At 53.4% G+C, this 26,568-nt stretch overlaps 1 protein-coding gene across 5 annotated transcripts in view; it reads left to right on the forward strand.

Moving 5' to 3' along the window:
* Positions 1-1,164: 1,164 nt before the first annotated feature.
* GRB7 (growth factor receptor bound protein 7) overlaps positions 1,165-26,568 on the forward strand; it is a 48,933-nt gene continuing 23,529 nt past the window's right edge. For 3 of the 5 annotated variants that reach the window (XM_019550309.1, XM_019550311.1, XM_019550310.1), the window contains exons 1-2: positions 1,165-1,262; positions 1,903-1,993. In XM_019550309.1, the coding sequence (XP_019405854.1) occupies positions 1,233-1,262; positions 1,903-1,993 (121 nt within the window). In that variant the 5' untranslated portion in view covers positions 1,165-1,232. Of the gene's footprint in view, positions 1,263-1,902; positions 1,994-9,819; positions 9,922-11,829; positions 11,924-26,568 lie in introns of those variants that run through there. The other 2 variants (XM_019550312.1, XM_019550313.1) reach the window with 2 other exon arrangements.

Below are 26,568 nucleotides of genomic sequence, written 5' to 3' on the forward strand. Positions count from 1 at the left end.
ACTCTTCCCTTTCAGCATGCGTTGCGATGCAGCTCTGCTGGGAGTTGAGGGCCATGTCCTTAGCAGAGAAGGCACCTTTGCATCTCTGCCTGGTGCAGTGGCTACAGCTGGCTTCCCTCCATGGGGACCATTCTGTACTGTCACCCCCCAGCATCAGAAGCTGAAATCCCCACCACACCCTCCTCCAGGTGAGCTTAACACATCTGTGGCAGATGTACCAAGGCCCAGACCCTCACTCTGCACTTGGATTTTGGGGACACGAGCTTACAATGCTTGCTCTGTACTAGCCTGACATCACTTGTATCTTTCAATCATCCAGAGGGGTTTGCATGTGCAACCTTAGCCAGGACCTCCTCCCCCCATGCCACAGGGTGGCATCTGCTGGTACTTTCCACCCCATCTCCCCAGCACTCTGCAGTCCTTCTTGGAGAACAGCAGCATATGAATGCTCAGGGTGAAGCTCCAGCCTGTGATCTATGCCAGGAAAACAATTCTGGAGAGGTGGAGGCTTGCCAGAAGGAGAATGTCAGTGAGTTGAACTGACCCCTTGCTGAAAATTCAATGTAGCAGAGGCTGGTCTTACTGCTCTTGTTTGCTTACCATGGACATGTTGGGGATGGAGTTTAATCTAGTAAAAGTAGGTGACTGGGAGTGAGGAGGGTCCTATTGACTGGGTCATAATACTTCCTCAGGGAGGCAGGATCACTGAGTGGCTAGAGCAGGCAATTAAAAGGCAGGATTCATGGATTCAGTGACCACTGATAAGAAAGTGAGAGCACAGGTCTGGCTGGCAGGACTCCTGAGTTCCTTCCCCAGCTCTGCTACTGATTCACTGCATGACCCTGCAGTGACATCACTTACCCTGCCCATGCCTCAGGTTTCCTCAGTTGTCATCATTGGCTGGTCGTAAGGCTGAATTCAGTGACTGTGAGCACCAAGGTATGGTCCCAGGTGGGTTGAGGAGGTGGTGTGCCACTCTTGAGAAAGGCGCTGCCCACTTCTCCAGAGCCCTGCAGAAGCAAGAACCTATCTCAAGCCTGTGGGGTGCCCTGTTGTGCCCACACAGTGCTGCCATCTCTATTCCCTCCTGCATGCAGCCAGCAGCAGCAGCGAGCTATAGCTGGGAAATTACAGCAAAGCCACAGCCCAGATAAGGCTCCCTGCTGGGGCTGGTGGTTTGGAACAGACATGGTGATAACTGCTGGGGACAGACTAGAGGAGGCAGACAGGGGATGCAAGAAGCCACCGGCGCCATGGGCGAGGTAGGGCAGCTCCTGGGCTCTATGTCCTGGAGATGCTGGGAGGTGGGGGAGCCTTGTTCCTGTCACCCTTTATTGCTATCTCTCTTCTTGTAGAAGTGTGTGTGTAGTGGGGGAGGTGGGGATCAGGAACCCTCCCTAGAACCTGGTAGGGGAAATCCTGGTGTCAGGACTGGCCATGTAAGGGGAAAGGAGGGGAGTGTTGTGGCCAACACTCTGTGTGTGTGTGTGTGTGTGTGTGTGTGTGTGTGCACGCGTGTGCGTGTGTGTGTGTGTGTCTAAGGGTCTTGGGGACTGCGGTGCAGTGACTATGGTGAGAACACGTGCCTGGATGCCACGATGGTGGGCTCTGTGTGAGCATCTGCATGGACAGCCCCAGTGGATGGTTTGATGCGTGTTGGGGTGGGGAGGGAGGGGTCCTACGTGGTTCCCACAGCACCTTTGCAGCTGGTGCCCTAGCTATTCCTGTGGCTGGCGGCAAGATGAACGGGGAGCTGAGCCTGAGCTGCCCTGGACCCAGGGCTGGGGGAACTTGTGTTGCTGTTGTCCCTACTCAGGGGCTTCTCCCCACTGGTGGAATGGGGGTCTCCCAGCCTCCAGAGGGGAAATGGGACTAACTCCTCCCTCCTGTCACCTGCTGCAGGAGAACAGAGAGTTGGGGACCTCTGGGCGCAGACTTCGGGAGTGGATCCGTGGGAGACCTCACCGACTCACCACCCAGAACCAGGGCAAAGGTAAGAAGCTCACTCACATCCCCACCTGTGTGATGGACCCTCACCAGGGAAGAGAGATCTGTGGGGATACAGCCCCCTCAGCCTCACACATGGGGAACTGAGGCACAGAAAGAGGCAGGGCTAAGCTGATGAGTTTTCATGGTGGCAGGGCTGGGGGTGGACCCCAGGGTGGGGACTCTGGGCATAAGTTCAGGCCCACCCATTTCAGTACCCAGACTGGGTGTGACAGCCCTGCCCCAGGCTCACAGGCTTCTGTCCCCATACAGACTTTATGGGGAGAGTCTGCCACCCTTGTGGCCACTGCAGGCAAGCAGTTGTGCCCACCACTGGCTCCTTCTGTGCTCAGGAGGGGGCGGCATGTGGTCCAGTGCAGAGGTACCTGGAATGGGAGCCAGAAGCTGGTACTGGGTCTGACACTGCCTCAGGGAAAATCACATCCCCTTTTTGGGCTTCAGTTTCCCCACCTGCCTCTTCCTAGCTCCTTATGGCAGGACCAGGACTGGTGTGATATCTGGCATGACAGTACCCTTTAGGGGAGATACATGGCAAGGGGTTCATGATCCATGGGCCTACTGCCCAGGGGCTGAGCTGGGGTGGGAGGAAGGGAACCCCAAGGCCTCTTACCCCTGGTGAAAGTGTGACTGACAGCAGCAGAGTGACCACCCCCAACCACCTCTGTCCTGCTATGGAGGGACCCTCTAAGGGGTCATGGGTGGGGACTGATAATTGTCTGCAAGGGGGCATGATGCTGTCAGTGGGGAAGGGGGGAGGGGCAGCTTTTGTACATGGCCCCTTGGCTCAGGTCCTCTGAGGGTCCCAAAGTGCACAACTCCCATCATTTTCATCAGATGTCAGTGGGAGTTTGGTACCTAAATCCCTTTGGAAATCTGGGCCTTGGATGCTGAGATCTGGAATGAGACTTGCCAAACTCATCACACCCAGGCTACCAGTGAGAGCCCCAGATGGGTCTGACCAGCCTGGAAGGGAACTAGCAGTGGAAGAAGCAGTCTCCACAGACCACATCCCCTCTGGCCTATACCCTGGGGCTAGGGTTAAATATAGCAGGGCTGTGTCCCCTGCCCCTCCTTATGCCACCCAACCACACGTGGGACATGGCTGGATCCAGCCCCTGGCTGGGGAGCTGTCTCCCTCTCCCCCACTGAAGCTGGGCACTTAGCAGAGATGGCACCAGTGGGGTTAGGAGGGTTTTATAACAACAGGAAAATGGGGCATCCCAGCAGTGACTGCTTCAGGCTGGGGGACATCCACCCCCACACAAGGACCAGTAGACCAGCTGCGTGCTTTTCCCTCTAGGGTGGGAGGTTGATAATCTTTTTGCCTGACCCAGCCCCAAGCAGGATCTCATTGGGCTTTGGGAAGAGGTTTCCCCGCATGACACCACCACCTGCAGCAGCACCTGGGGTCCACACAGGCCCTTCTTCTCTCCTTGTGGCCTTCTCCACAAGGTCCCTTCTCCTCCCCAGCCCCATCCCCTGTCCCCAGGGCTGAGCTCTCCTGGCATGTGCTGGAAGCTGCCCCTGTGGCTGGCACCTGGCCTTGTCCTTGTGACCAGATCCCAGGGCTGTGAGGAGGGATTGCTCCACTCCCAGCTGGACACATGCTGACTGTTGCTAAGTGATTTCTCCAGAGGGTGCCAAACACCATCCAGCAGTGGTGGTCCATGCTCTGAGGGGGAGAAGGAGGGGCGAGGGCACCTGGGGCCAAAACTCACAGAGTCTTTTATGGGCCTAATAATAATATCTATCCATTGCTCCCCATACACCCCTGGCATTGATTCCAGAGTCACTCCCAGGTTATTCCCAGGGCTCCCACCACAGCTGTGTCCCAGCTTAGTCTCCCCAACCATTTCCAGCATCCCAGAGCTGCACTGAGTCCTCTCTCAGGCTTCCTTGTCTCCAACCTGGAGCACTTGGTCCAGCTAGCTGTGTTGCACAGGGAAGGAGAGCTGATGGGAGTTGGGGGTGGAGAATCAAATCCACTCACTGTGCGGTGCCAGCAGGAAGCATTCTGATTAAACATTGCATGTTGCAAGCCTGGCTCTGATGGGGCCTGGAGGGCTTCAGGCACCCCCTGCTAGCTCCTAGATGGGGGTCTTGCACAGGGAAGTCCAGCTTCTACCACTGGGGACCCGTCTGTGAAGGCACAATGGGAGTTCTATGGGGCTGGAGTGCTGCCCCTCAGCCAGCAGCCTGTGTAATTGCAACACATGGATACGGGGGAGCAGAGGCTGTTCATGGAGAGGAAAAAAGCCCAACACTCACCGCAGGCTTTGAAGCCACAGCTGCGCTGCCTTCTCCTTCCCCCTCTCCCCACATGGCTATACAAGGCCTCAGGGCTACCAAGGGGACCTCTTCCTACCCCAGCTCCCAGTCCCCAAATACCTGCGCTAAGGGAGTGCTGCTGCTACAGATACCCCTGAGACATTGCACTAGGCAGCATGCTCTGTGTTCTATCGCAGCAGAGGACTAACAGCCAGGGCTCCTGGGTTCTTCCCATCTCTAGGATGGTAATGATGTGTAGTGCGTAGAAGAAGGGTAGGTAGGCTCTAAGCCAGGACTCCTGGATTCTGTTCCCAGTTCAGGACCAGTAGCGTGACAACGTGATTATAGCATAGGTGGGGATGCAGAGCTAGGCCTCCTAGGTTCTCTTCCCATTGCCAGAGTGGTAATGAGGTTCAATGGTTAGAGGAGCAGTGGGCAAGCTGTGAGCCAGAACTCCTGGCTTCTGTCTCCAGCTCCATTCATGACTTGCTGTGTGATCTCAGGCCACTTCCTTCCACCCCAGTTGTCCCACCTGAAAAATGAGGCACCCCAGTCCTTACACCCCCAGGAAGTGCAGGTGGCAAATGCTTGCACAGCTCTTTGGGGTCATGTGATGTGGGGACTCAGCACTACTGGGACTGCTGGAATCAGAGCTGGGGAATCTGCAACCTCCTCCCCTCTCCTCCCTACTAGGGGTCCAGCATCTGTGACGAGTGATGGTACCAGCAGCTCTACCCACTATGCTGAGCCCATGACACACAGCAGACAGTCCCTGCCCCACACAGTTCACAGCCTCAGTAGAACAGCTGGGGAGACTGAGGCACACGGCTTGTTAGTGACATGCCTGGTGGCTTGTGTCCTCAGAGAAGGGGCAGATGCTGGGATATGGCTGCTGCCCCTGCTGGTGCTGGGAGGTTCTGGATGCCCTGGGCCTTCTGAGGCATTTCTCAGCAGCAGTCTGAGCCATTCTTGGCCAGGACAAGAGCAGGGTTGTGGTACAGGCCCAGAGCTGGAAGCCAGGACTCTTGGGTTCTGTTCCTAGCTCTGACTTCTTGTAGGTTACAATGTGGCAGAGTCTGAGGGGACTCTGGGTTTAATTTCTGATCCAGCTAAAGCTTGTCTGTCTGATTTCTGCCAAGGGGCCCAACCTGGCAGTTAGGACCCTTGGGGTCTAATTCCTAGGGCTATGTGCCTGGTTTCTTACTCTGTAAAAGAGCAGTGGCATCTGTTCCCTTTCCCACTGTGGGGCTGAGTGAATGCTTGTGAGGGACATCAAGAGCCTGCCTAAATGGCTAGTGGTTACCCTTTTGGAGGCTCTGGTGTCCTCTCCATCGGGGAGATGTAATATTGTGATTGTCAGTAGAGGGTATTGGATGCCCTCAGTCAACATGGCCCTCAGGCCCCTTCTGCACCAGACCCACAGCACAGTGATGGCTTTTCTCACTGAGCTACCCACATAGAGGCTGCTCCTGCCTTAAGGCATGGACCCCTCTCTTCACTCCTTAACTCCAGGACAAGGGCCCAGGTGCATCCTGGGAAACTCCCCCTCCTCTCAAGCCATTAAGCAGAACAGGCAAGGTGGTGCCAGGCTGAGTGAAGCAGTGCCTGAGCCAGGCTGGTGCAGGGGGGCGGAGTGTGGGTCAGGTTCCTGGTGGCTAGACCCCGCTAAGGGCAGTGGATTGGAGGGACGATTCATGGAGCATTTAGTTTGGGGATGTGGGCTGGTCACTGAGCTCTGATTGTCCATTCAGAGATCCCAGGTCCTAGGCGGTGAAGGGGCGTGGCTGTATCTCAGCCACAGCCTGGGGGGTCCAGGCAAGAGCTGACCCTAGTGCCCTGGGTGCTGCACAGAAACCCAGCAAGTGATAGTCTCTGCCCCCAAAGAGTTCCCAGTCCACATGGGGTGGAAAGGGAAACTGAGGCACGGAGCAAGAAAATTGACCTGCCCAGGCCTAGATTTTGGGGGTAAGGCTCAAGTGGGATGGGGAGCTTGGGAGAGCCCAGAGTGCTGAGACGGGGTGAAGCACTGAGCAGTGGAAACTCAGAGGCTGTTAGGGGCACCTGGGGATCCATGTCCAGCTTTGCCCTTTCCTGAACTGTCTCCTGCCCACACAGGGGGCCATGGGGCAGTGAACACGCAGGAACCATTTGAGAGCCAAGCTTTTCACTCTGGAACCACCTTACCCATTGCAATGGCTCCTCAGTTGTGCAGCTGGGGGGCAATGCTTGCATCTTGAATTTTGAACATTAACCCCTGTGGGTTGCACAAGGTTCTGGTAGAAAATGCTGCTCCAGCACTTCATTGTGATTTATGACTCAGCTGCCACTGCTGACTGGACCCATGGGCTCTGGCAAAATCATCCCTGGAGCTGCAGCTTTGATCAGAGGCAATGGCCTTCAGGAGGCGCTGCTGCAACAGCAATGACCCATGGGTGCAAACAGACATGAGCACCATGGGTATCAGTCTGAGACTGCACATGGTGCATTTTTCTCTATTGTCTGCCCTCACCTGGACGCCTGGTCACTGCCCCCTGATGAATGAGAATTGCTTGAGGCCCCTGCATTGTTTGTTTCCCAGATATCTGTCCTGGCAGCAGAGGTCCATGGCCAGGTATTGGGGCATCAGCTTGGCTCAGCAGAGGGGCACCTTCAGCCTGCTCTGTCACAGCTGGAGAGATCAGCTCAGAGGGATCAAGCCTGTCAGGGTGAGTCAGAGCCACATCCAGCCCATGGCTGGCAAGCAGTGTGGTCAGTGGCACTGGGGCCAAAGAGATGGTGCCACTTGGAGCTGGCAATGGGAGCACAGGCACCTGCAGTGAAGGGCATATTATACAGAGATGGTGACCCACAAAAGCCCAGCCTCCCTGCTCCCCCATCTGTGCCCAAACCTGCCTTCTTCCATGTGTGCCCAGCTAGCACCTGACATGGCATGGTGGCACTGTCCAGGGGTCTCTTCCAGGGCCTGGCTGTCTCTCTTCCCCACTCCCCCCACCCCCCGACAGGGTAATGAACACCCTGCAGGTCACTCAAAGCAAGCAGAGCTGCCCTACCCCTTGTGGCTGGGCCAGGCCACGGGGGCTGCCCATGTTCTGCCCACCGCCACAGCAAGGCCAGAGTGGTACACGTTGGATGTACATTGCTTTTGGCCAGGGCCCAGGCTGTGACGGGATGCTGTGCGTGCACATTATGAAATCCATAACAAGAATGCTGAGTAATGCAGGTGCCAGCCTGTCTGTGTATGGTGCCCCCCCCCACAACCCAAACAGGCTCAAAGGGGCCAGGGAGGGGACAGAGATCAGACCAGGAGAATAGGGTGCTCAAGACAGTGGGAGAGCTCAGAGCTGGGGTCACAGGGGCCTGGCAGTTGGACTTGAAGGGCATAAAAGTGAACTCAGGTTGGGATGGCAGGGGTCTACAGGTCAGGAGTGAGGCAGGTGGGAAGGAAAGCCAGGACTGGGGTGACAGGGGCTGTGAGTCGGGTTGAGGGAATCTTACTCAGCATCTCCCCCCTCCCATGCTACAAGTGACCTTCTGTGAAGCTCAAAGCCCCTGTGACCTCCCTCACTGCCTCTTCCCCCAGCACCTCATCGTTTCCAGACAACTCCAGGAGTCCAGGAATTGGAACTGCTCCCAGGAGTCCAGCTGCCTTCCCAGGGTGGGCTGGCATAGGTGTATAAAGGCCCAAGGGTAATGTGTGCCCATTGCTCTTTGGTAGAGTCAGCGTAGGAATAGACTGACCTGACAATGGGCTGAGGGTATCAAGGACACAGATGGATCCCACCAAAAGAAAGCTGCCTCTGTTCTTTGTGGTGAGACAGGCGGGGTTAGGTCATAGTGTAGCTAGTTTTCCCTCCACAGAGCTGAGGTGCTTCATAAAGCCAAGGAAAGACTCAGGTGTGGGTCAAAGCCCCTGGGTTTTGTGGCTTAGCCAGGGGAGCTCAGAAAGTCACACTGCAGGACAAAGAGGTTCCTTGACTGCCCGCAGGGCAAGGAGGGGAAGGAAACCACCTGGGCCAGGTAAGGCCCAGAGGGGAATGCAACCTGGTAGTGTCTGGCAGATGCCAGGGAACATTCCTATCGGGGCTGGGCATGGCATTGGTTGTGTGTGTTGTGACAACCTTGCATGACCCAGGTGTGGTGTGCAGGGTCATCTCACCCATGGAGACCTTGGGGCCTGACTGTCTGTGTGTTGGGAGGAATCTGTTTTTATGTTGCTCAATCCTGGGCCAGGACCTGCTTTGAGCTGGATCCGGGATCAGATCGGGGCCTGTTTCCTGGCTGGCAAGATTTCAGGAGCCCAGCAAACACACGAGCCTCAGGAGGGAACTGTTACAGCCGATGGGAGATGTGCCCAGAGACCTGTGGGGTAGTCTCCAGGGGGCACCATTGCCCAAATCCTGATGCGCCCTTCTCACCAGGACTCAGGGAAGCCTGGAGTCTCCAAAAATTGTGGCCAAGCTCCCAGGCACCAGAGCCCCAGTCCCTACTGCAGCACAGGCCCTCCAGGGTGACCCCTGGTGGTGACTGTGTGTATTGCAGGCTGTGCCAGCCCTGCTGGGGGCTCCAGCCCCTCAGAGACAGCCACTCCCTGGGCTGCATGGCACTGGAACAGCTCTGCCAGAGCCATCTTACATGAGGCCTCATGCCCCACACGGGGGATCTGGAATTAGAAGGAGGAGGGGGAAGGGCATGTGGATCTGGGACCTCTCCTATCCTCCCACAAGCTACCAGCAGTCATCTCTGTGGCAGGGAATCCCTGGCATTGTAACTGATATTGGCCATCCCCTGGGTGCAGGGGTGAATGCAGCTTTGTTCCCATGGACCCAGCTAAGGTGCTGGGCCAGGTAAGGCACCAAACAGAACCCAGCTGGGAGAGGATTTGCGGTAGGGGGAGGGGGGATACTGAGAAGACCCCAGTCCAAGGGTCCTTTCCTGGTTTTTCAAAGACCCAGATATACCCACCCTGCCTCACAACACCAAGAAGGCCCCCACCCCAATCCTGGCTGCCTCCCCGCATGCTACTGAGTGGCCCTTTCTCTCCCTAGGTGGCCCTTGGGCCCTGTCTAAGCCTTTTAGGAGGCATCCTCTAGACTGTCCCCCAACTGGGGCAACAGGGAGGGCCCCCAGCCAACATCATCCAGAAACAGGCCTTGCCCAGGGCAGTGGCAGTCCCAGGCTCTTTCCCAAGTCCCAGGGGCTGAGTAGACCCATGACCCAGCCCTATAGCTGCTTCCCACACCCAAGACATCCCATAAGGAGTCTCCACAAAGTACCAACACTGGCCAATGCACACAACATCCCCATAAGTGTGTCAGACCCACTGGGGGCACCCCCTTGCCCTCTTGGAATCTGCTGGTGCCAGGAGATGGGGCTGGGCACAGGGCAGGCAAGGGTTATCAGGAAAGCAGCTCAGTGAAGTTCACCAAGTTAATAGCAAAGCGGGCAGCCTGATCCGGGCCCCATCCCAGCACCTGTTGTGGGGCCTTGTGTTGTTGCTCACACCGGCCGGTTGGTGATGTCAAGCAGGGGGCGTGGGCTGCCAGCAGCAGGGGAGGCAGGTAGATAAAGGATTACAGTGAAACAGGAATCCCCAGTTTTGCCGTCAAGCCAGCAGGTCTGTGCGTCTCTGCCTATCATTGGGGCCAGGTAGGAGGCTGTTTTGATCCCCCTCTTCCTGATTCTCAAAGACCCACTGGGTGTAGCTCGCACTGTGGACGTGTGTGTGTGTGTGTGTGTGTGTGTGTGCGCGCGTGTGTGAGAGAAGAGGAGCAACTCACCTGTGGTAGGCAGGGACTGGAGTAGTTTTCCGCTGGGAGCAGCCTCCTGGTTTCTTTCTCCTTCCGTATCCTTTCTCTTTCGTTCTAGCGTTTCTTTGTCCTCCACTTTCTCTGTTTCTTCCTCTCTCCAGTACTCTTAGTTCTTCCTGTCCTTCCTCGTCTCATCCTCTAGCTCTTCCTTCTCCATAGCCCCATCTGCCCCTTTCCCTGGCCATGCCCCCAAAATGGCCCCTTTGCTCCCTCTCTTCTTGTTCTCTGTTCCCTACCGCCCGCTCACCCCAGCCAAGTGAATGAGGTTACTGGGGGAAAGAACTGTGAAGCCTGAGGCGGGCAGGCTAGGGAGGGACCCAGGTCTGTGCAGGGACAACACTGCCTTATTCCTAGTGTGTCTGCAGAGGTGGGGGATGGAGGGGAGCCAGGGAGGTATGTGCCGGAGGGAAGGATTCCAGACAGGTACCTGTGGCTCTCCAGGGCTTCCGGGTGCTAGCAGGCACCAAGCAGAAGCTAGGAAAGCCAGAGCAGTCTCTGTGGCACCATCACTGGGGACAGAAACTTGTCTCTGGGTGGTGGGGTAGATCCTGAGTTTCTGGAGTGAATCCTGAGTCTGGCTCCAGAATAGTGGCCCTGCTTGTTAGTTTTGGGGCAAAGACAGAAGTTTAGCACCCAGGCGTCTCCCTCTCTCTGCACCAACCCTGCCATGGTGATCAGTTTTCTCCATCTCTCCAGATGTGGGGTGTGACTTGGGGAGCCTGGCATCTCTCCCCATCTCCCGGGATTTTCCCCAGGAGGCTGTAAGGTGCCCACTGGAGCTGGTGATGGACAGGACAGGTTAGGGGCACCCTGTTGAATGGAGGTACTTGGTAGTGAGTAATCTGCTGCTGGCATGTGCTGACCTGATGCTGTGGTGATGGGCAGGGCTGGTAATGGGTGGGAATAGCAGTGGTTGGAAGATGAATACAAGAGCCTGCCAAGAGCACTGGTATGAAATAACACAGCAGCAAGGGAGCCCCCGCTTTTAGTCCTCTCTCTCCAAAAGCACACTAGGCTGGATCTGCTCAGAGTCAGTGGGGGCCCTGTGGAGGCCTGCTCGGATATAGCCACTCAGGACTGGGTGCTGTATGTGGGCCAGCTGCCCAGGGACCCTGTGGGGAGGAGACAGGCCACTGGGGCTCAGACCTGTCTCAATCCTTGTCCCTGGGTTTTAAGGGAACCAACAAACATCATGTCCTGAGTGGGGCTGGGCATGGAGAAGGCTCCATGCTCTCTCACCAGCCTTGGGGCTTTATCTCCAGCGCTTCATCTTTTCCCTGGGTGCCTGTTGCAGGTGTGCTGGCTCTCAGTGACTGTTCAGCATATGGGCACATCTGTTTTTCTCTGAGGGCATATAGTGAGGGCAGCTAAGCAAGTGGCTCCCCTGTGTAGAGCACTCACAACCTGCCTCTGGTAGAATAAGATGCAGGGACTTCTCTCCCCCACCACACCAGTCAGCTGGTGCTGTTTATTCCTGCAGTCAGTACCACACTGGCTTTCCCAGGGGTGAGCAGTCTGTTGCTTCATTCAGGGCAGCAGGGTCATCTCCCTGGGGAAAGCTTCTGTGGCTGAGCAGTCAGGGTGCTGGGGGTAGATACACACACATTACTGATTAAAGCCCCTGACTTGCATTTACGCGGGGCTGCAGGGGGGCGTCCTTGCTGGACGGCCTCTTACTGGGCAGGAGGGATTAAACGCCCCATGACACCCTCCCATGCCCTTCTGCTTAGCCAGGCACAGAGAGAGCCCAGTTCCATGCTGACCAGGCCACTCAGGAGCAGAGAGACGCTGAGTTCCAGCTGGCGGTGACTGAAGCTTCCAAAGACATTGTGGAGGCCTGCGTAAGCGGCTGGACTGCTGTGTGACTCATGTTTAAACTTCACTCGGCTTTGTGGGCACCTTGGGTTTTAAAAGATTCCAGATCCTGGGTGGGGAAAGTTCTCCAGGGACCAAAATCCTCGAGCCTGCAAAACTCGTGATCATTGTCTGCCGTGTGTTAACTGCCAGTGACAGGAAAGGTGTGCTGGGTCTGAAGCTTCAGGTATTGTAAACCTGCCTAGATTCATCAAATGATGAGGGTTTACATCAGCTGAGGAACAGGCCTGTTGCCCCTGCCCCCCACAATTTGCAATTCAGATGTGCTTAATGCACATTAGTGCATCAAAACGGTTAGTGCATTCTATTGCGCATTAGTACATTAAAATGGTTTTTGCCATGATGAGCTAATGCACAGTAGAATTAGTCTACTGTGCATTAAGTGTCTTGTGTAGATACACTCAGTGTCATAGAATAGGTGAGGAGGCCAGCTCAACTGGGGAATGTCAGGGGATGTCTCTGGGAGGTGGAGGAAGGGAGTTGATACTCTGTACTAGGTGGGCTTGGCTTCTGTGCACTGGGTTATTTCTCCTCTTGAACCCTGTCCAGCAAGACACTTCATCTGCAGAGGTCTGATGCACCATGGCACCTCTTGGATGCTCTTAGGGATTAGCTGCCGCTTTTCTTGAAATAACTTTCCCTCCCTTTATGGAGGCATGCTTTACTCTGTATCAACTTGGCCCAGCTTGGCTGGGATGGTGGTACCACGCAAGGGCTGGGTAGTGGTCTGAGATGAAGAGAGTCAGACTCTCTAGCTAGCCATACCAGTCTTGCCCAGTGTACTTCCTGTCCCTCCCCTCTGTTGTTTACAAGAGTCTCAGGTTTCACGATGGTAAATGCAAACCATAACAAAACTGGCACATTTCAGATGAGATGTAAAACTGAGGTCCATTTTGGCCATTGAAGTTTGCCTATAGCTTGGGTTTGAAGCCGAGTATTATAGCCAGTATTTTTCCTGTTTCAACTAGACACAGGACTCTTCACTTCCCATCCCAAACTCTTGGGTAGTATTGCTGTGGCCACTAAAACAGCAGCCACGTTCTACCCCAGAAGCAGCTGCATTTCAGCACTGGGTGAGAAGATTTAAGGACTTAGAAAGGCTAAGCTGTGATCTTCGTTCAACTGGCATTACGTTCAGAATAAGTGAGGCCATTCTGGAGTGAAGCCAGTGAAACTGAGTTCTGGAACCCGCCCATTGTTTGGAAAGTGCTTTAGTAAGCGGCTGAGATATGTGAGGTCTGGGAACGGCTCCCTACTCAAGAACACCCATGACCTTTCAAACACAAACAACTTGGGAAGTCTCTCCAGTCCCTGAAGGGCAGTGAGCAGTAGCACAGGGGACCTTGACCAGAGACAGGAGATGAACTCTGAGCGTCCTGCTTCAGCAGCCTGGAAGCAGGGTGGGTGGAGGGAAGGGGGAGAGAAAAACACACCCTCCATGCTGGAGACTGTAAATAAGAAATGAATGATTAAACCTAGAATCAATGAGCCTCTCAGCTTGGCACATTGAAAAAATTAAACTTTAAATGGGCAAGCTGGGTTTAGGGCTCACTGTTACTGTTTTTATACTAATTTACTGGATGGAGAAAGGAGGGGTTTAGAGGAGGGGCATACAAGCCACTGTGCATATGTGTCTGGGTGGGTGGTATGGTTCAATGGTTAGGCATATGTGTGATTCTGGCTGTGCATCTCTTGAGTACGAGTGCGAGTGTATGTATGTGTTTGTGCCTGTGATCACGTGTCTGTATTTGTGTGATGCACCTGTGTGTCTGGACGGGTGTGGGTTTGTGTGCTGACGCGTAGGTGGGTGTGTTTTGTTTGTACCCTGCTCAGTAGCTTTGCCTGTAGCCAGGAAGTCATTTTCCTGGGTTTGGCTCCCAGGAACAGAGCCTAATAGCTGACAAATTTCAGGGTGAGCAGCTCTGCCCAGTTCCCTGCTACAGTAATAAGTGGCCAAGGCCTTTTAGATTCCACATCGAGAAGGGTGAGACAGCCTTTTAGACAAGAAATTGGGAGGGACCTGGATTTCCGGAGGATGACAGCATTTCCAGAAACATAGATATCCCCAAAGAATCCATCTGTCTATTCATGCTCTTCCTTTCACCGTAAATTGTTCTAAGATGAGACACAGTTGCTTTCATCTCCGCTTTTTGCTTCACTGGGGACAGCGTGACACTCCTACCTTCCCCCCAACTTCTCTGCAAATTTCATCATTGACTATCACAGGCAGCAAGAATCCCTGCACCACACACTTCAAGGCCTAGTTGGGGCAACCATTCCCAAAGACTGGTTCAGAAGCCAGGCATGGGATTTAAGGGAAATGGATCTCTCTTTCAGGAGTCAGAGATTGAGAATCCCATGCTCCTGTCCCAAGGGGCTACTCTCCATATTAACAGGGGAGTAGGTCAGTGAGGCCAAGGTGAGTGCTGAGCTCCTGGGGCCAGCAGGGCCTGCAAAGTCCTCAGCACTCTGATACCAGGCAAACCCTGCTCCCTCATTCCCTCGTTGAACTCATCAGCCAAAAGCCAACCCTGGTGACCTGGTTTATTTCCATCTGTCTCTGGTTTCATTCCATGCCATGGCTCAGACACATCACCAGTGCCTAGTTGACAGGGAGAAGTTCCAGTCCACAGGGTCCTCCTCACACTTCACCCAGCTATGGATCAGGAACAAAGGTCCCTGGTGGGGCAATATAGATCAGTAAGGGGCATTATTTTGCAGGATCAGGCCTTCCACTAGAGAATTTGGCTTTTGGAGACTCTGCTAGAGACAGGATATGGGGTAAGAGGTTTCACTGATGCAGGTGTGGCATCCCTATGGATGATTCTCCTCCCTCTTGCTGCAGTTTGATGCTGACATTCTCCTGTTCATCCAGGAAGCTCTTCCTTATTTTCACTGGTATGGGAGAACTTATGGTCCCCAGGTCCAAGCACTTGGTTGTTTCAGTGGTTACTGTCACACTTGGAAGGGGCTGGATCTTGCATTGTCTCAAGCCATCCCTGACAAAGAACTTTAGTGGAGGCAGCACTGTGCCTCCCAAAGTACTCAAAACTAAGAGGGAAGAATTGGTGGAGGAAAAAGGAACTGAGTTACAAAGAAGCCATTTGAAAGCCATGGGGTCTACAGGTAGGTCCTGGCAGAGCCTGTTGGGATCAGCTTTTTCTATGGCTTGCTGAACAGTATACCTAATTGCTTACTCTGTTTTGCCATATCTAAACGAGGATTCTGGGACTTATTTTAGGAAACATGTAGAAGGGTGGACGGATGGATGGATGATCCCAGGACCTACTGAGACTACCTTCTAGGTCCGTGTCTAAGCTACTGTTTAAAAATGTGCTAATAGGGTACATTTCTACACTGTTCTGAAAGAACTAGTCCACATGGCACCCATTAGATACCATAGTATCTGGGCATCTCAGACTCGCTGGTATGTTCATGCTCAGAACACCCCTGAGAGACAAGACAGTGCTATTGTTCCCATACAGTACCCCAGGGGAAGGCAATTATTTGGGCATGAGGACCACTTTGGGAGTTTTGGTGAGTTGTTGCAGGCAAGGTCAGCACCTCTTCCCTCTGCAACAGGTCACCAAAACTCTCTAAGTGGCTCTGCCTTGTACCTGGCCACGCAGCTGGGATGGGGCTGCAAGCAGGTAGAAAGCAGCATCTGGGAACAGGGTGGGTGGGCATGGCCAGGGGAGGGATCTTGGGGCAGTGACAGTGTCAGGCTGGAGCTGGGGGCATAACCGTATGCTGCCTGCATGCCCCTGCCCAGAACCCATAACAGGCATGTGGGGAGCAGATCGTGGCTCTGCCCTGGGCCCCAGCCCCACACTGTGACTGGTCTGTGATCCTGCCCCTACCCACCTGTCCTACTCCCAGCCCAGCCTTGCCTGCCCATAGCCCCATCCCCACTGCCTGGCCATGGGAGACTCCTCCCTAGCTTGCTCCTGTGACCGTACAGCTGAGGGTAAGCGAAACTTGGGGGCATCCAAACCCCAAGTTTCTGGGCTTGGGCCTGCACGTAGGATGCCTGCCAAAGGATTTGGAAGCATCTGAAGCCCAAGGTGGGGGTGGAGGATGTTTGCCGGTAGTAGGGCCACATTTGGTTATTGAATGACTCACGGATTTGGAATTGATTTGGCTGATTTGACTTCAAACATAAAAAATTTTCCTTAAAAAAAAAAGAAAAAAATCCTGCCTATGTGCATCCCATTCCTGGTGGTGGGTGGGCTGAGGTGCCTGAGCTGCAGGGCCAGGTCCAGCAGCAGCCAAGTCCAATTGCTGCACCGCCCCAGCCCTGCTATACACCTGGAGATGGTGGAACCAGCCACTCGCTCCACAGCCCAGGCTGCCACTGTGGACTGGGCAAAATCCCTTGGTGGGCTGTATCTGGCCCGTGGACATATTTTGCCCATCCCTGCTATATCCAGATCCTAAAAAGTCCTAAATACCTTCAAGGATCTGGGCCCGAGAGGCATTTTTAAAGGTATTTAAGCACCTAGACATGCAGACAGGTGTTTCAGAAGTGCAGCAGCTACCTTTCAACATCGACCCCTAAGCGACTTGCCCAAGGTCAGACAGCCAACAGAAGCCTGAGACTCTTGAGTCTCCACCCAGGCCTTTAAAAGCTCTTCTTCTCTGTTCCCGAGTGTGGCTGACTGCATTTTGCAAGTCCTCAGGGAAGGCTCAGCTTCATGGGGCACAGCGTTGTCACAGATAGTATCCTAACCAGTGGCTGTGGGATTGGTCAGTGTGACCAACACTAAAATCTTAGACATGTACCTAAATGATATCTCCCCCATACGTTTCCCATGTACTTGTGCCAAATTGCGAAAGGAACAGAAAAGCTGCCAGGGTAGCTAATACAACTAAGATAGTTTGCCTCCCTGGGCCACATTCACATAAACATCCTTGAAAGTGCAGCTTTATTTCATGATAGGTATTTCCAAGTTAACTGTGGAAGCAGCACCCTGGTGCTAGGATGCCCCAGCTGGATTTTCAAAAGCACCTCAGATGATATAGGAACACAAATCTTGCTGCAAGTCAATCCAAGCCAGGCTCCTGCATCCTGTAGGCCATGTGGAGAAGTCACATACTTAGAGCATAATTCGTTTGTGAAGGAAGAAAGTGATTATCTCTGGTGGGGAAACATGCTGCTGTGGCTTCTTCTGTGCAAGATGCTATTGTCAAAGATGAAACCAGGGTGAGAGGTAGAGACAGGTGAGGCTGATGCTTTGCATTGGTAGCAACAGTGTCACCTCTGAGCATTACCCTTCTTGCAAAGAGTCAGTATCTTCCCACCTCTTAATACCGTTGGCGAAATGGAGGCACAGAGAGGGGAAATGAATTGTCCAAGGTCACCCAGTGACCCAGTGGTAAAGCCATGTCGTGAGCTCAGGAATCCTCACCCAACCTCTCCCTCCCCCAAGCAACAGGCTCCAGTCATATAGACTAGCTACAAAGATGGGCCCTACACCAGCAGATACATCTATGAGGACAACGAGTGTTTCTTCTGTAGAAAATTCTGCTGTGTTTGCAGTCTCTGACTAATCGGGGGACTCTGACCCCAGGCTCTGTGCATATCCCTCGGGGGCTCTGCTCTAATCCGGCTCATATTTTTCTGTCACTCTGTGGTACAGTATGTGCTTGAAGAGAGGGCTGGAAAGTGGCAGCCGTACTGGGCTCAGTGCCACGCACAGATGTGTCTCCATGAAGCTGCCTAATCCACTCACTATGTCTCTGGGTGACTCTAGCCTGGCTCCAGGGATCTGGCCTCTTCCCATAGCCTCTCACTTCTCCCTGGTGCCACTGTTAGGGCAGATTCCTCCCCCTGCATGGATTCAATTTCCCAGATCAGAGCTACACCTCAGAGTCTTCTGCTGAGCCCCAGGAGGTTTGGTTCTCTGCTGAGCACCAGTTGTGCTCAGCACTATACAGGCATGCAGGTAGGCTGTACCCCTCCTTCAGCTCCTCCATGGTGTCCCAGTTGGGCCCCATTTAGGAGCAGCAGAAATAGGAAAAAGGCCTGGTGTCCCCGTGCTCTGGAGCGCCAGCTTGGGGGCTCCCCAGGCTCACCTAGAGAGTTGTGTGGCTAGGGTGAATCTGCGCACTGGTGGTTCTCTTTGCCCTACAAAACTGAGTCAGCAGTAGAAACCACGCAGACTGCCTGGAGGCAGGCCTAGGTCAGCCTCCACAGGGTTTGGTCCTTGCTGGGCTGGGCTGCAAGCCGAGATGTTACACAGGTAGCAATCTGAGGAGGAGTTTGAGGGATTGGGAGGGGTCTTGCTTCAAACCTAAGGGGCTTGGCTACCCACAGAACAAGCCCTTACAGTGGTCTGGGTGCCAAGAGCCTATTTCGATTGCACCATGTGAAGCAACTCTATTCTCCCTTTGGCTGGGTTTGTTTGTAAGAGATGCTAACCCCTTTTTCCACAGGACCTGCAGTATTTATCACAGACCCTACAGGATTTTGCTGCTCTGCTGCAACCAAGCCAGCTTATATTTACCAACCTGACTCTGATGGAGCACTGCCCGCTTACCCTGGGGTTGACTGTCATTCATCAAGGTCTCTAGAGAGCTGTGCTGGAAACCAGGAAGTAAACAAAACACTGTATCATGCCTCTTCACGGCTGTGCATACAAGCATGCACACATGCAGGGAAGTGCATGCCTACACTGACCCTGTGTGTACACACTGCCCACTGCCCTCCCTGCCCCTTTCATATACACTTTCCTCCTCTCCTAAGTGAAGAGACTCTATAACCTGAGGATGTAGTTGGGGGGGGCACTGCTGGGCTGTATCTTCACAAGACTTTACCAGCACATCTCCAGCACTGCCCTGATCCCATCTTGCTGGTGGGAAAAGCACCAGTCCTGACAAGTCAGCACTGCTCACTACCATTCTAAGCCTTGTGTTACCTGCAGCAACCATGTGCAGCACTGGTAGTGATGCTAATGGTGACTGGGATGCTGGCAGCTGGTCAGCTCCAGCACTGGCACCACCAGTACCATCACCACTGACAGCAGTGGGCAAGGTGAGCGTGGACACAGTTAGAGAGATGCAGAGAGGGGGATCTAGCATCACAGATAGAGGGAACTTCCATCATAGATAGAGGGCGCATCTACATGTGCCGATTTAAAGCACTTACGGCGCATTAAGGGAACGGGGCTACACATGAGCACCCTTAATGTGCCTTAAAAATGGTGATTTTAGACTATTCGTGCCTAAATTTGATACCTGCAAAAGCAGGTAACAAATTTATGTGCGAATAGCTAAAGCACCTTAATGCACATGTAGACATGCTAAGGCACATTAATGCTGCGTATGTTGACTGGCTTGGGACTATGTTGGAGGACTGGGTGGGAGGTCTGGCAGGTAGGGACATCTGGGGTAGATGAGCCACTGGTCTAATCTAGTGGGGCAGGAAGGAGGTATACTGGGTGGGATGTACTATTACTCTCATCCTGCTCCCTGTGAGCATGGCAGGGTTCTTTCTCCCCATGACAAGAGCTCAGGACCCACAGTATCTTGCTGTGCTTGAAAAGTCCCTGCCAGCTGGATGTCCCAGATACCAAGGGGTTGAGGTGTAGCAGGGAGAGGCCAGCAGTACATCTTGCGGAGGAGAGAACAGGTTTGGCCAGAAGCGAGCGTCTGGGCTTGGATAGGGAAAGAGATTTTTTGCTCCATTAGTCTGTGCTGCCCTGTCCTGCATGTTCCTCTCCTACAGGAACAGCATAAGCAGCAAGGCAGGCCCAGGTTTCCAAGCACACTCATTCCTGGGTTTTCTGGGGACATGCTTTGCTTCTAGTACCAAACACATTCTTGTAGAGGCTTCTTAAAGAATGTGGATGGAAAGGGAGGCACCAGAAAACAGAAACCTTCCTTTATGCCCAGAGAGAATAATGGTGTTGCCAGCTCAGACCTTATTCAATATTACTTGTAAAGCCCCACCTCCCAGAGTCATGAGATCCAGGAGTTCCTCAGCTTCCATTTCAAGGCAAATGTCAGTTTCTAGCACCACAGGTAAAGAAAATATGATCCCCTCACCTTTCTGTGGGAGCTATATTCAGCCTTCTACAGAGGGTCTACATGTGATGTCAATACTAGAAGCAAAACACAACACTTTGCCTCAGCTTTTGCATTCAATTAATTAAAAATAATAGCATTTGTTTCCTCCCAAAGGATCCCAAAGCCTTTTATAAGCTTGGCAGATGGGCTTGTATTTGGAAAATGCTGTGTCTCTAAGGCATCCATGTCTGGGGTGGAAGGTAGGAGCTGTCTGTAACAGCCTGCAGTGACATTACACAACTCTCCCAGTCAGGAAGTGAAGGAGAATTTTGCTTCCAGTTGCAACTCCCAGGAGGAATTTTAGGTCAGCAGGATGCAATTACCCCAGCTGGAATTTTGCCAGGAAGCTGAGGTTAGACTCCTGATTCCAGTGCAAAGTTCAGCAAGATTGAATTGCCAGAAGGGCCTCGGTTTTATAGCTCCTCCAGCAGCTTGGCCTCCCTTCCCTTTGCACTCTGATGGGGATGGGACTGTATAGAGGAAATGGCACACCCTCTTTTCAAGAGGGACCTGAGAACCCAGCAGCAGGCAGCATAGGCCAAGTAACCAGGCTTTGTGCCTGGCCCTTGTGCTGAGATGAACTCCATGGTAATTTGGTGCATAAGTGCCTCTGGGGATCCCACTCGGGGCCTGGCTGCAGCTTTTGATGTTTGTACATCTTTAATAGCTGGGCTTGAGTGCTTACCAGTCAGGATCCATTCCAGGCAGGCATATTAGTCCTGGCCAGGATTTACTTGTGATCCTGCCAGGTGACTTCCCTAAAAGGGCTTAGACACTGGGCATGGGGAGGGTACACATTACCTGTGTTCTTACTGCAAAACCTGGAATCAGTCCCCTTGCTCACTGGGAAGGGGTCCTGGAAGCAGGAGGGGAACTGCCTCCCTGTGTCCAGCCCCATGCCAGGGGTGGGTGTTCCTACCACTCAAGATGAAAGGCCAGTTGCTCCTGCTATGAGCTGAGTAGCATCAGCCCATCAGTGGCACTCAGGCTGGTCCCCGCATCCACCTCTGTTTCCATCTCTGGCATGCCCTGTTCTTCAGGAAGCTGCCCATGGTACCTCCTTTCAAACTAGTGGGGAGCCAATTGTGTGTGTGTGTGGGGGGGGTGGACTAGACACCCCCTGAACACCTCAAATCAGTCTCCCATTCCTTGCCCGCCTTTCCAGTCTTGCTGGTGCTTCTGTCCTACCCAATGCAGCCTCAAACATCTGAGATCCCTGTCTCCAGGCCCACTTGTCTGGCCTTCACTGTACTGATGGCCAGCACACTATCTCAAGGGACATTGACAAGATATCCCTTGCTTCACAGTCTGACTGGGTGGGCTGTAGGGTGCGCAGTGTACAGAAGAAGATTGTGGGTTGTCCCGCGTGCCCACCCCCAGCACTGTCTGTGGGGTGACTGGAGTGACTGCTTGTTTTGCTTAACCATGCTGCTAAGGGTGGGTGGATGTTTTGGAGAGGGACCTGAAAGACAGGAAGCTGTTAAGGTGAGTCACAGTGCAGGGGCCCTCCTTATAAGGACCCTGCCCCTCTCCCTTCTGCCTGGGGTAGTATGAGTCACAGGAGTGCGTGGGGGAGGGCAGGAAGTGATAACAAGGCATTATCAGGCTGGGAATCTGGGTATGACTCCCCCCAGCTACCTCCCAGCTTGGATGCCCCTTCCCCAGGTCTCTTCTGAGATGAATAGCACTTTTCTGGCCAGAGATCTTGCTCTGAGGATGTCTCCAACCAGCCCCAGGGAGAAGGTGGGCACTGCAGAAGAGTGCCCACACAAGAGAGAAGGCATTGCTGGCCCCCTGATGCCTATGAAGCTGCAGCCACCACAAGCTGACACCCTCCAGTGACTTTAATGATGCTGCCACAGGCCCATAAACCCAGTAGGGAACATTCATTCCCACAAAGCTGCAGCAGCTACAGCCAAAACCAGAATGAATCAGACCCATCATGCCTTCCTTTCCAAGCCCTTTGCAGCAGCAGGCTGGAAGAGGTAGCTAGTAGGCAGCAATCTACTAGCACTGCAAGGGTTAAATCATGGGTCAGGGGGCTGTCTGAATGTTGCCCTCCACTTCATCTTCCAGTCATTTCCTTGGCATCTCCGTATCATCCCCTGGGAGGAGCACAGCCTGGGCAACAGGGATTCAAGCTTCCCTCCCGCCAGCAGAGAGCAGCTGTGCCACCCACAGGCCTCAGTCCAGCCCTGGAAGGCCCCTGCACCCAACTGGGAGAGGGAAATTTGGTTTGGGTGGTCTTTCTGTCACAGGATAATGGCTACAGTGGTCTGGGATGGGTGTGCCTTGGGTTCTGCCAGGGCAAGGGGATTCAAGTTTTGATAAGTACCAGAGTCCACAGCTGAGAGTTGTCTGCTCCCGGTGCAGAACTGGGGAGGAAGGTGGTCCACTGCTCAAGACATTCAGTTGGGACTTGGGCAAGCTACGCTCCATTTTCAACTCCATCACAGACTCCCTGCCTGACCTTAGGCAAGTCACTTCATCTCCCAGGGTGCCCATGAAACAGGAATAATGGCATTGCCTTGCCACACACGGGGTTGCAGTTAAACACTGTCAGATGCTCAGTAACACATAAGGGGACACATAAGATCCATTAGAGTTAAAAAAAACATCGGTCCTTCTATTCTCTTTTCCTCTGTTCTCTTTCCATTCCCCTTTGGCTCCAAGAGCAGCAGCTGTGTCCCTCCTGAGTGGCAGTCTCCAACTTCACAGTCTCTGCATTACTGTCTTGGTACCTTGTGCACTTGGCCAGGGACATCACTACCTCAGAAGATGGCGTGACTTGGTTTCCTCCTGGCTGATGCACCCAATGCAAAGCTCCTGGAACTCCATCCAGACTCCCTGCCCTCCAGTGTTTCATCAGCAGTGCTGAGATACCAAGCAGGATGGCAGGAATCACAGTTTGGCTCCGTGTGGGCTGCAAAGCGGTATCTCAGGGCCTTCCTGGGGAGGAGGAGGTGGCTTACCTGGTAGGAAAGCCAGTGCTGTGCAAGCCTCAAACAGATCAGATCCTGCTCTCAGCTGTGCTGCTGTGAATCCAGGGCAGCCCAGTGGAGTTCCTGGTGTAGCTGGAATCAGAATCTGGCACAGATGCTTATGGTATCAGCCTCAAGAGGGATAAGGGTGTGTTGTCACCCCCCAGCCAGCTTGTCCCAGTGCTTGCTGAGCCAGGTAGAGAATCCAGCTGCCCTGGCTTATTTGACCCCATCATAGTTTGGCCAGGTCAGGCCCATGTCCTTCAATAGTCTTTGGATCCAAAAAAGTGGTGGAGGCAATACCATGATGACAAATTCAAGAGGGCTGCTACTGAGCTGCTTTTCTAGCCCATATGGAGCCCAGACACAGCAGTGATGGATACAGAATCATAGAATCATAGAAAATTAGGGTTGGAGGGGACCTCAGGAGGTCATCTAGTCCAACCCCCTCCCTGCTCAAAGCAGGACCACCCCCAACTATATTATCCCAGCCAAAGCTTTGTCTAGCTGGGTTTTAAAAACCTTTACGGACTGAGATTCCACAACCTCTATGGGTAACCCGTTCCAATGTTTTACTACCCTCCTCATAAGTACGTTTTCCCTTATATCTAACCTACACTTCTCTTGCTGCAACTTGAGACCATTGATCTTTTTTCTGTCATCTGCCACCACTGAGAACAGTCCAGCTCCATCCTCTTTGTAACCACCGTTCAGGTAATTAAAGGCTGCTAATAAATCCCCTCTCAGTCTTCTCTTCTCCAGACTACATAAGCCCAGTTCCCTCAGTCTGTTCGCATAAGTCATGTGCCCCAGCCTTCTAGCCATCTTTGTTTCCTTCCACTGACTTTCTCCAATTTGTCCACATCCACTCCATAGTGGGGGGCCCCAAACTGGACACAATACTCTAGATATGGCCTCATCAATGCTCAATCAAAGGAAATAATCACTTCCCTTGATCTGCTGGCAACACACCTACCAATGCATCCCAGTATGCCATTAGCCTTCTTCAGAACTAGGGCTCACTGTTGGCTCATATTCAGTTTATTGTCCAACGTAACCCCCAGGTCCTTTTCTGCAGAGCTGCTGCCTAGCCAGTCAGTCCCCAGCCTGTACTGGTGCATGGGATTGTCTTGTCCTAAGTGCAGGACTTTGCATTTGTCCTTATTGAGATTTTTTTTGGTCCAGTCCAATTTCTCTAGGTCTCTCTGAATCCTAGTCCTACTCTCCAGCATATCTACTACTCCCCCAGCTTGGTGTCATCTGCAACATTAAAAACAGTGAGACAGGTGAAAGTAGAATGCGATCAAGGAGACAGAATCTCTCTGCCATTGCCCCTGCTTCTGCGTCTGAGGCTGGGCAAAGGTCCTGGGCCCAGAGCTGGCAGGCAGGGCAGGGTTCACTCCGGAGCAGCTTCTCTGCTGTGGCATGGGTGAGTCATGCCTGCCCTGCTCCCAACAAAGCCCTCTAAAGTGAGATGGAAAGGGCTGCAGCATGTAGGAAGGTGCTACTCTGCTCCGTTTCCTAATAGTATGAGTCTCCTCTGCTGGGGCTGAGCGGCCTCTAGCCAGGCCATTTGGAAACAACAGAGCAAAGGTATGTGAGGGCTGGAGTTTGCTGCTGAGGCTTGCAAGGAGGAGGGTGAGGTGGTGCTGAGTCACCTGCCCACACTGATTCATCACTTTGTTGTGGTACAGGGGAAAATAATGCACCCAGCAAGGTGCTCGGGTAGGTTTGTGATCTGGCACCCCATGGAGCCCAGCAGGTATCAGGAAAAGGCACAGATTGTTGCCAAGAGACCACATGCTAGGGCCGCTGCCTCTGATTCTGGCTTTGTGGTTCATCCTTCTGACGCTTTGCAGATTGGTTGCCATCAAAGGTGCACTCAGATGGGCACTTCCCGATGCCACAGGATGCCTCAGCCAGCTGCCTGAGTCAGTGATTTATGCTGGCCAGGGAGACTGGCATCCATGCTGAGCTACACTCATGCTAGTCTTGCTGCCAGAAAAGCCAAACATGGAGCGAGCTTGGGGAGAAGGTCATTGCCCACACTCAGGTACAGCAGTCAGCTTCCAGAAGTCCCAAGTGACATGATACATCTCCACAAACCTCTTTGGGGTGAACCACATTCAGCACTGACGGGAAGAGGCAAACTAAGATCCCTGGAGCCCAGAGAAACTACATGCACTAAGTGGATTCACATGCGTGGACACACACATACACACATCTCTTTGCTGCTAGTGGAAATGGACAGAATCCCCATGCCTGAGTGACTAGGACATGCATGAAATGGGTGCATGGGAGTGTGAACACACAGGAACTGGAGCTGGCTGACATGTGCAGACATGGTTAAATGTGCACAGGAGGTGCTGTTGCTCAACAGCTTGTGTTCCAGCCCCTTGGTCCTGTAGGCACCAGCGTTGACAGCTCCGTATGGCTCTTGCACAAACAAAACTGCCTGGGTCACTCAGCAGGGGGTTGTATTGCAGGAGCAGCTTTGTCTCCATTCCCTCTTTGGTCCTTGCGCAGGTGGGAACAGACAGAGACAAAGTCCTTTGGTTTGCCTGCTTCAGGCTGCTTGCCAGCGGGATGGCAGACAGAAGGACTGCGGGGCATGAAGCATAAGCTTCCAGCAAATGACCCACAGGTGACACCCGAGCCATCTGACCTCATTCCAGGAGTGAAGTTTTGGTGTGTCCAAGGAGATTGTTGCCACTACAGGCTGAAGGAGTCAGGCCCCTTCCCAGAGCAGGGATGAGTCCACAGAAAGAGTCTCCAGAGAAGTTGATGGGTGATATCATCCTGCCCTGGGATGAGCCCACAGCCCAGCTGAGGGGCAGAAGGTCACAAAGGCGTGGACTTTATCTCAGTAGGAATTGCTGCTTGGAAGGACTCTGCTCGTGGCTATGCTAAGATAAAAATTTAGAGTAACCCCACTGATGTCAACAGGGTCACTCTGGAGTGACTCTGGAATAATTTGCTGTCCGTAAGCAACAGCTTGTAGAGCCAAAGATGTGTCAAGTTGGATATGGGAGTGTCAGTGGCTGCCTTGCCCACTGCTGTATCCTGGTCTCCTACTCCCTCACTGTCCATGTCTCAGGGGGCTGTATCTCTTTGGGTTGGGGGTTTGAAGAGGGAATCCTCCCTCGTTCTGCTAGAGTATGCATACTCCTTCTGGTGTCCTCTCCCTGCCTAGACCCTGGGTGCAGCTCTTCTGGTGCTGCAAGGCAAATAGTCTCTTTCTCATCCCTGGTGTGTAGGCTTCACTGACCAGTTGGGTCTATTTCCACCACAGGGCAGTTCGCACAATGAGAGGAAGGGGGATGTGCCTCACTGCAGCTCTCCTGGAGATTGAAAGGTAGAGGCACAAGGCACAGTAGCCAGGCCTCTTCTGTGAGTGATGGGAGGAGGAGGGGATTTCAAAGACCACTCCTCAAATTCTGTGACTGGCTCAGCTGGTGCCTGGAGGTGTGGGGCACATGGGTCCAGAGCTCTCAGTGGTGGGTGTGGATAGTTTGAAGGATGCTGTGGAGGTAGGAATAACCATTGGTGTCTCGTGCCATCTT

Source organism: Crocodylus porosus, unplaced genomic scaffold (assembly GCF_001723895.1).
Source record: "Crocodylus porosus isolate Cpor-Errol unplaced genomic scaffold, CroPor_comp1, whole genome shotgun sequence".
Taxonomy (NCBI): domain Eukaryota; kingdom Metazoa; phylum Chordata; order Crocodylia; family Crocodylidae; genus Crocodylus; species Crocodylus porosus.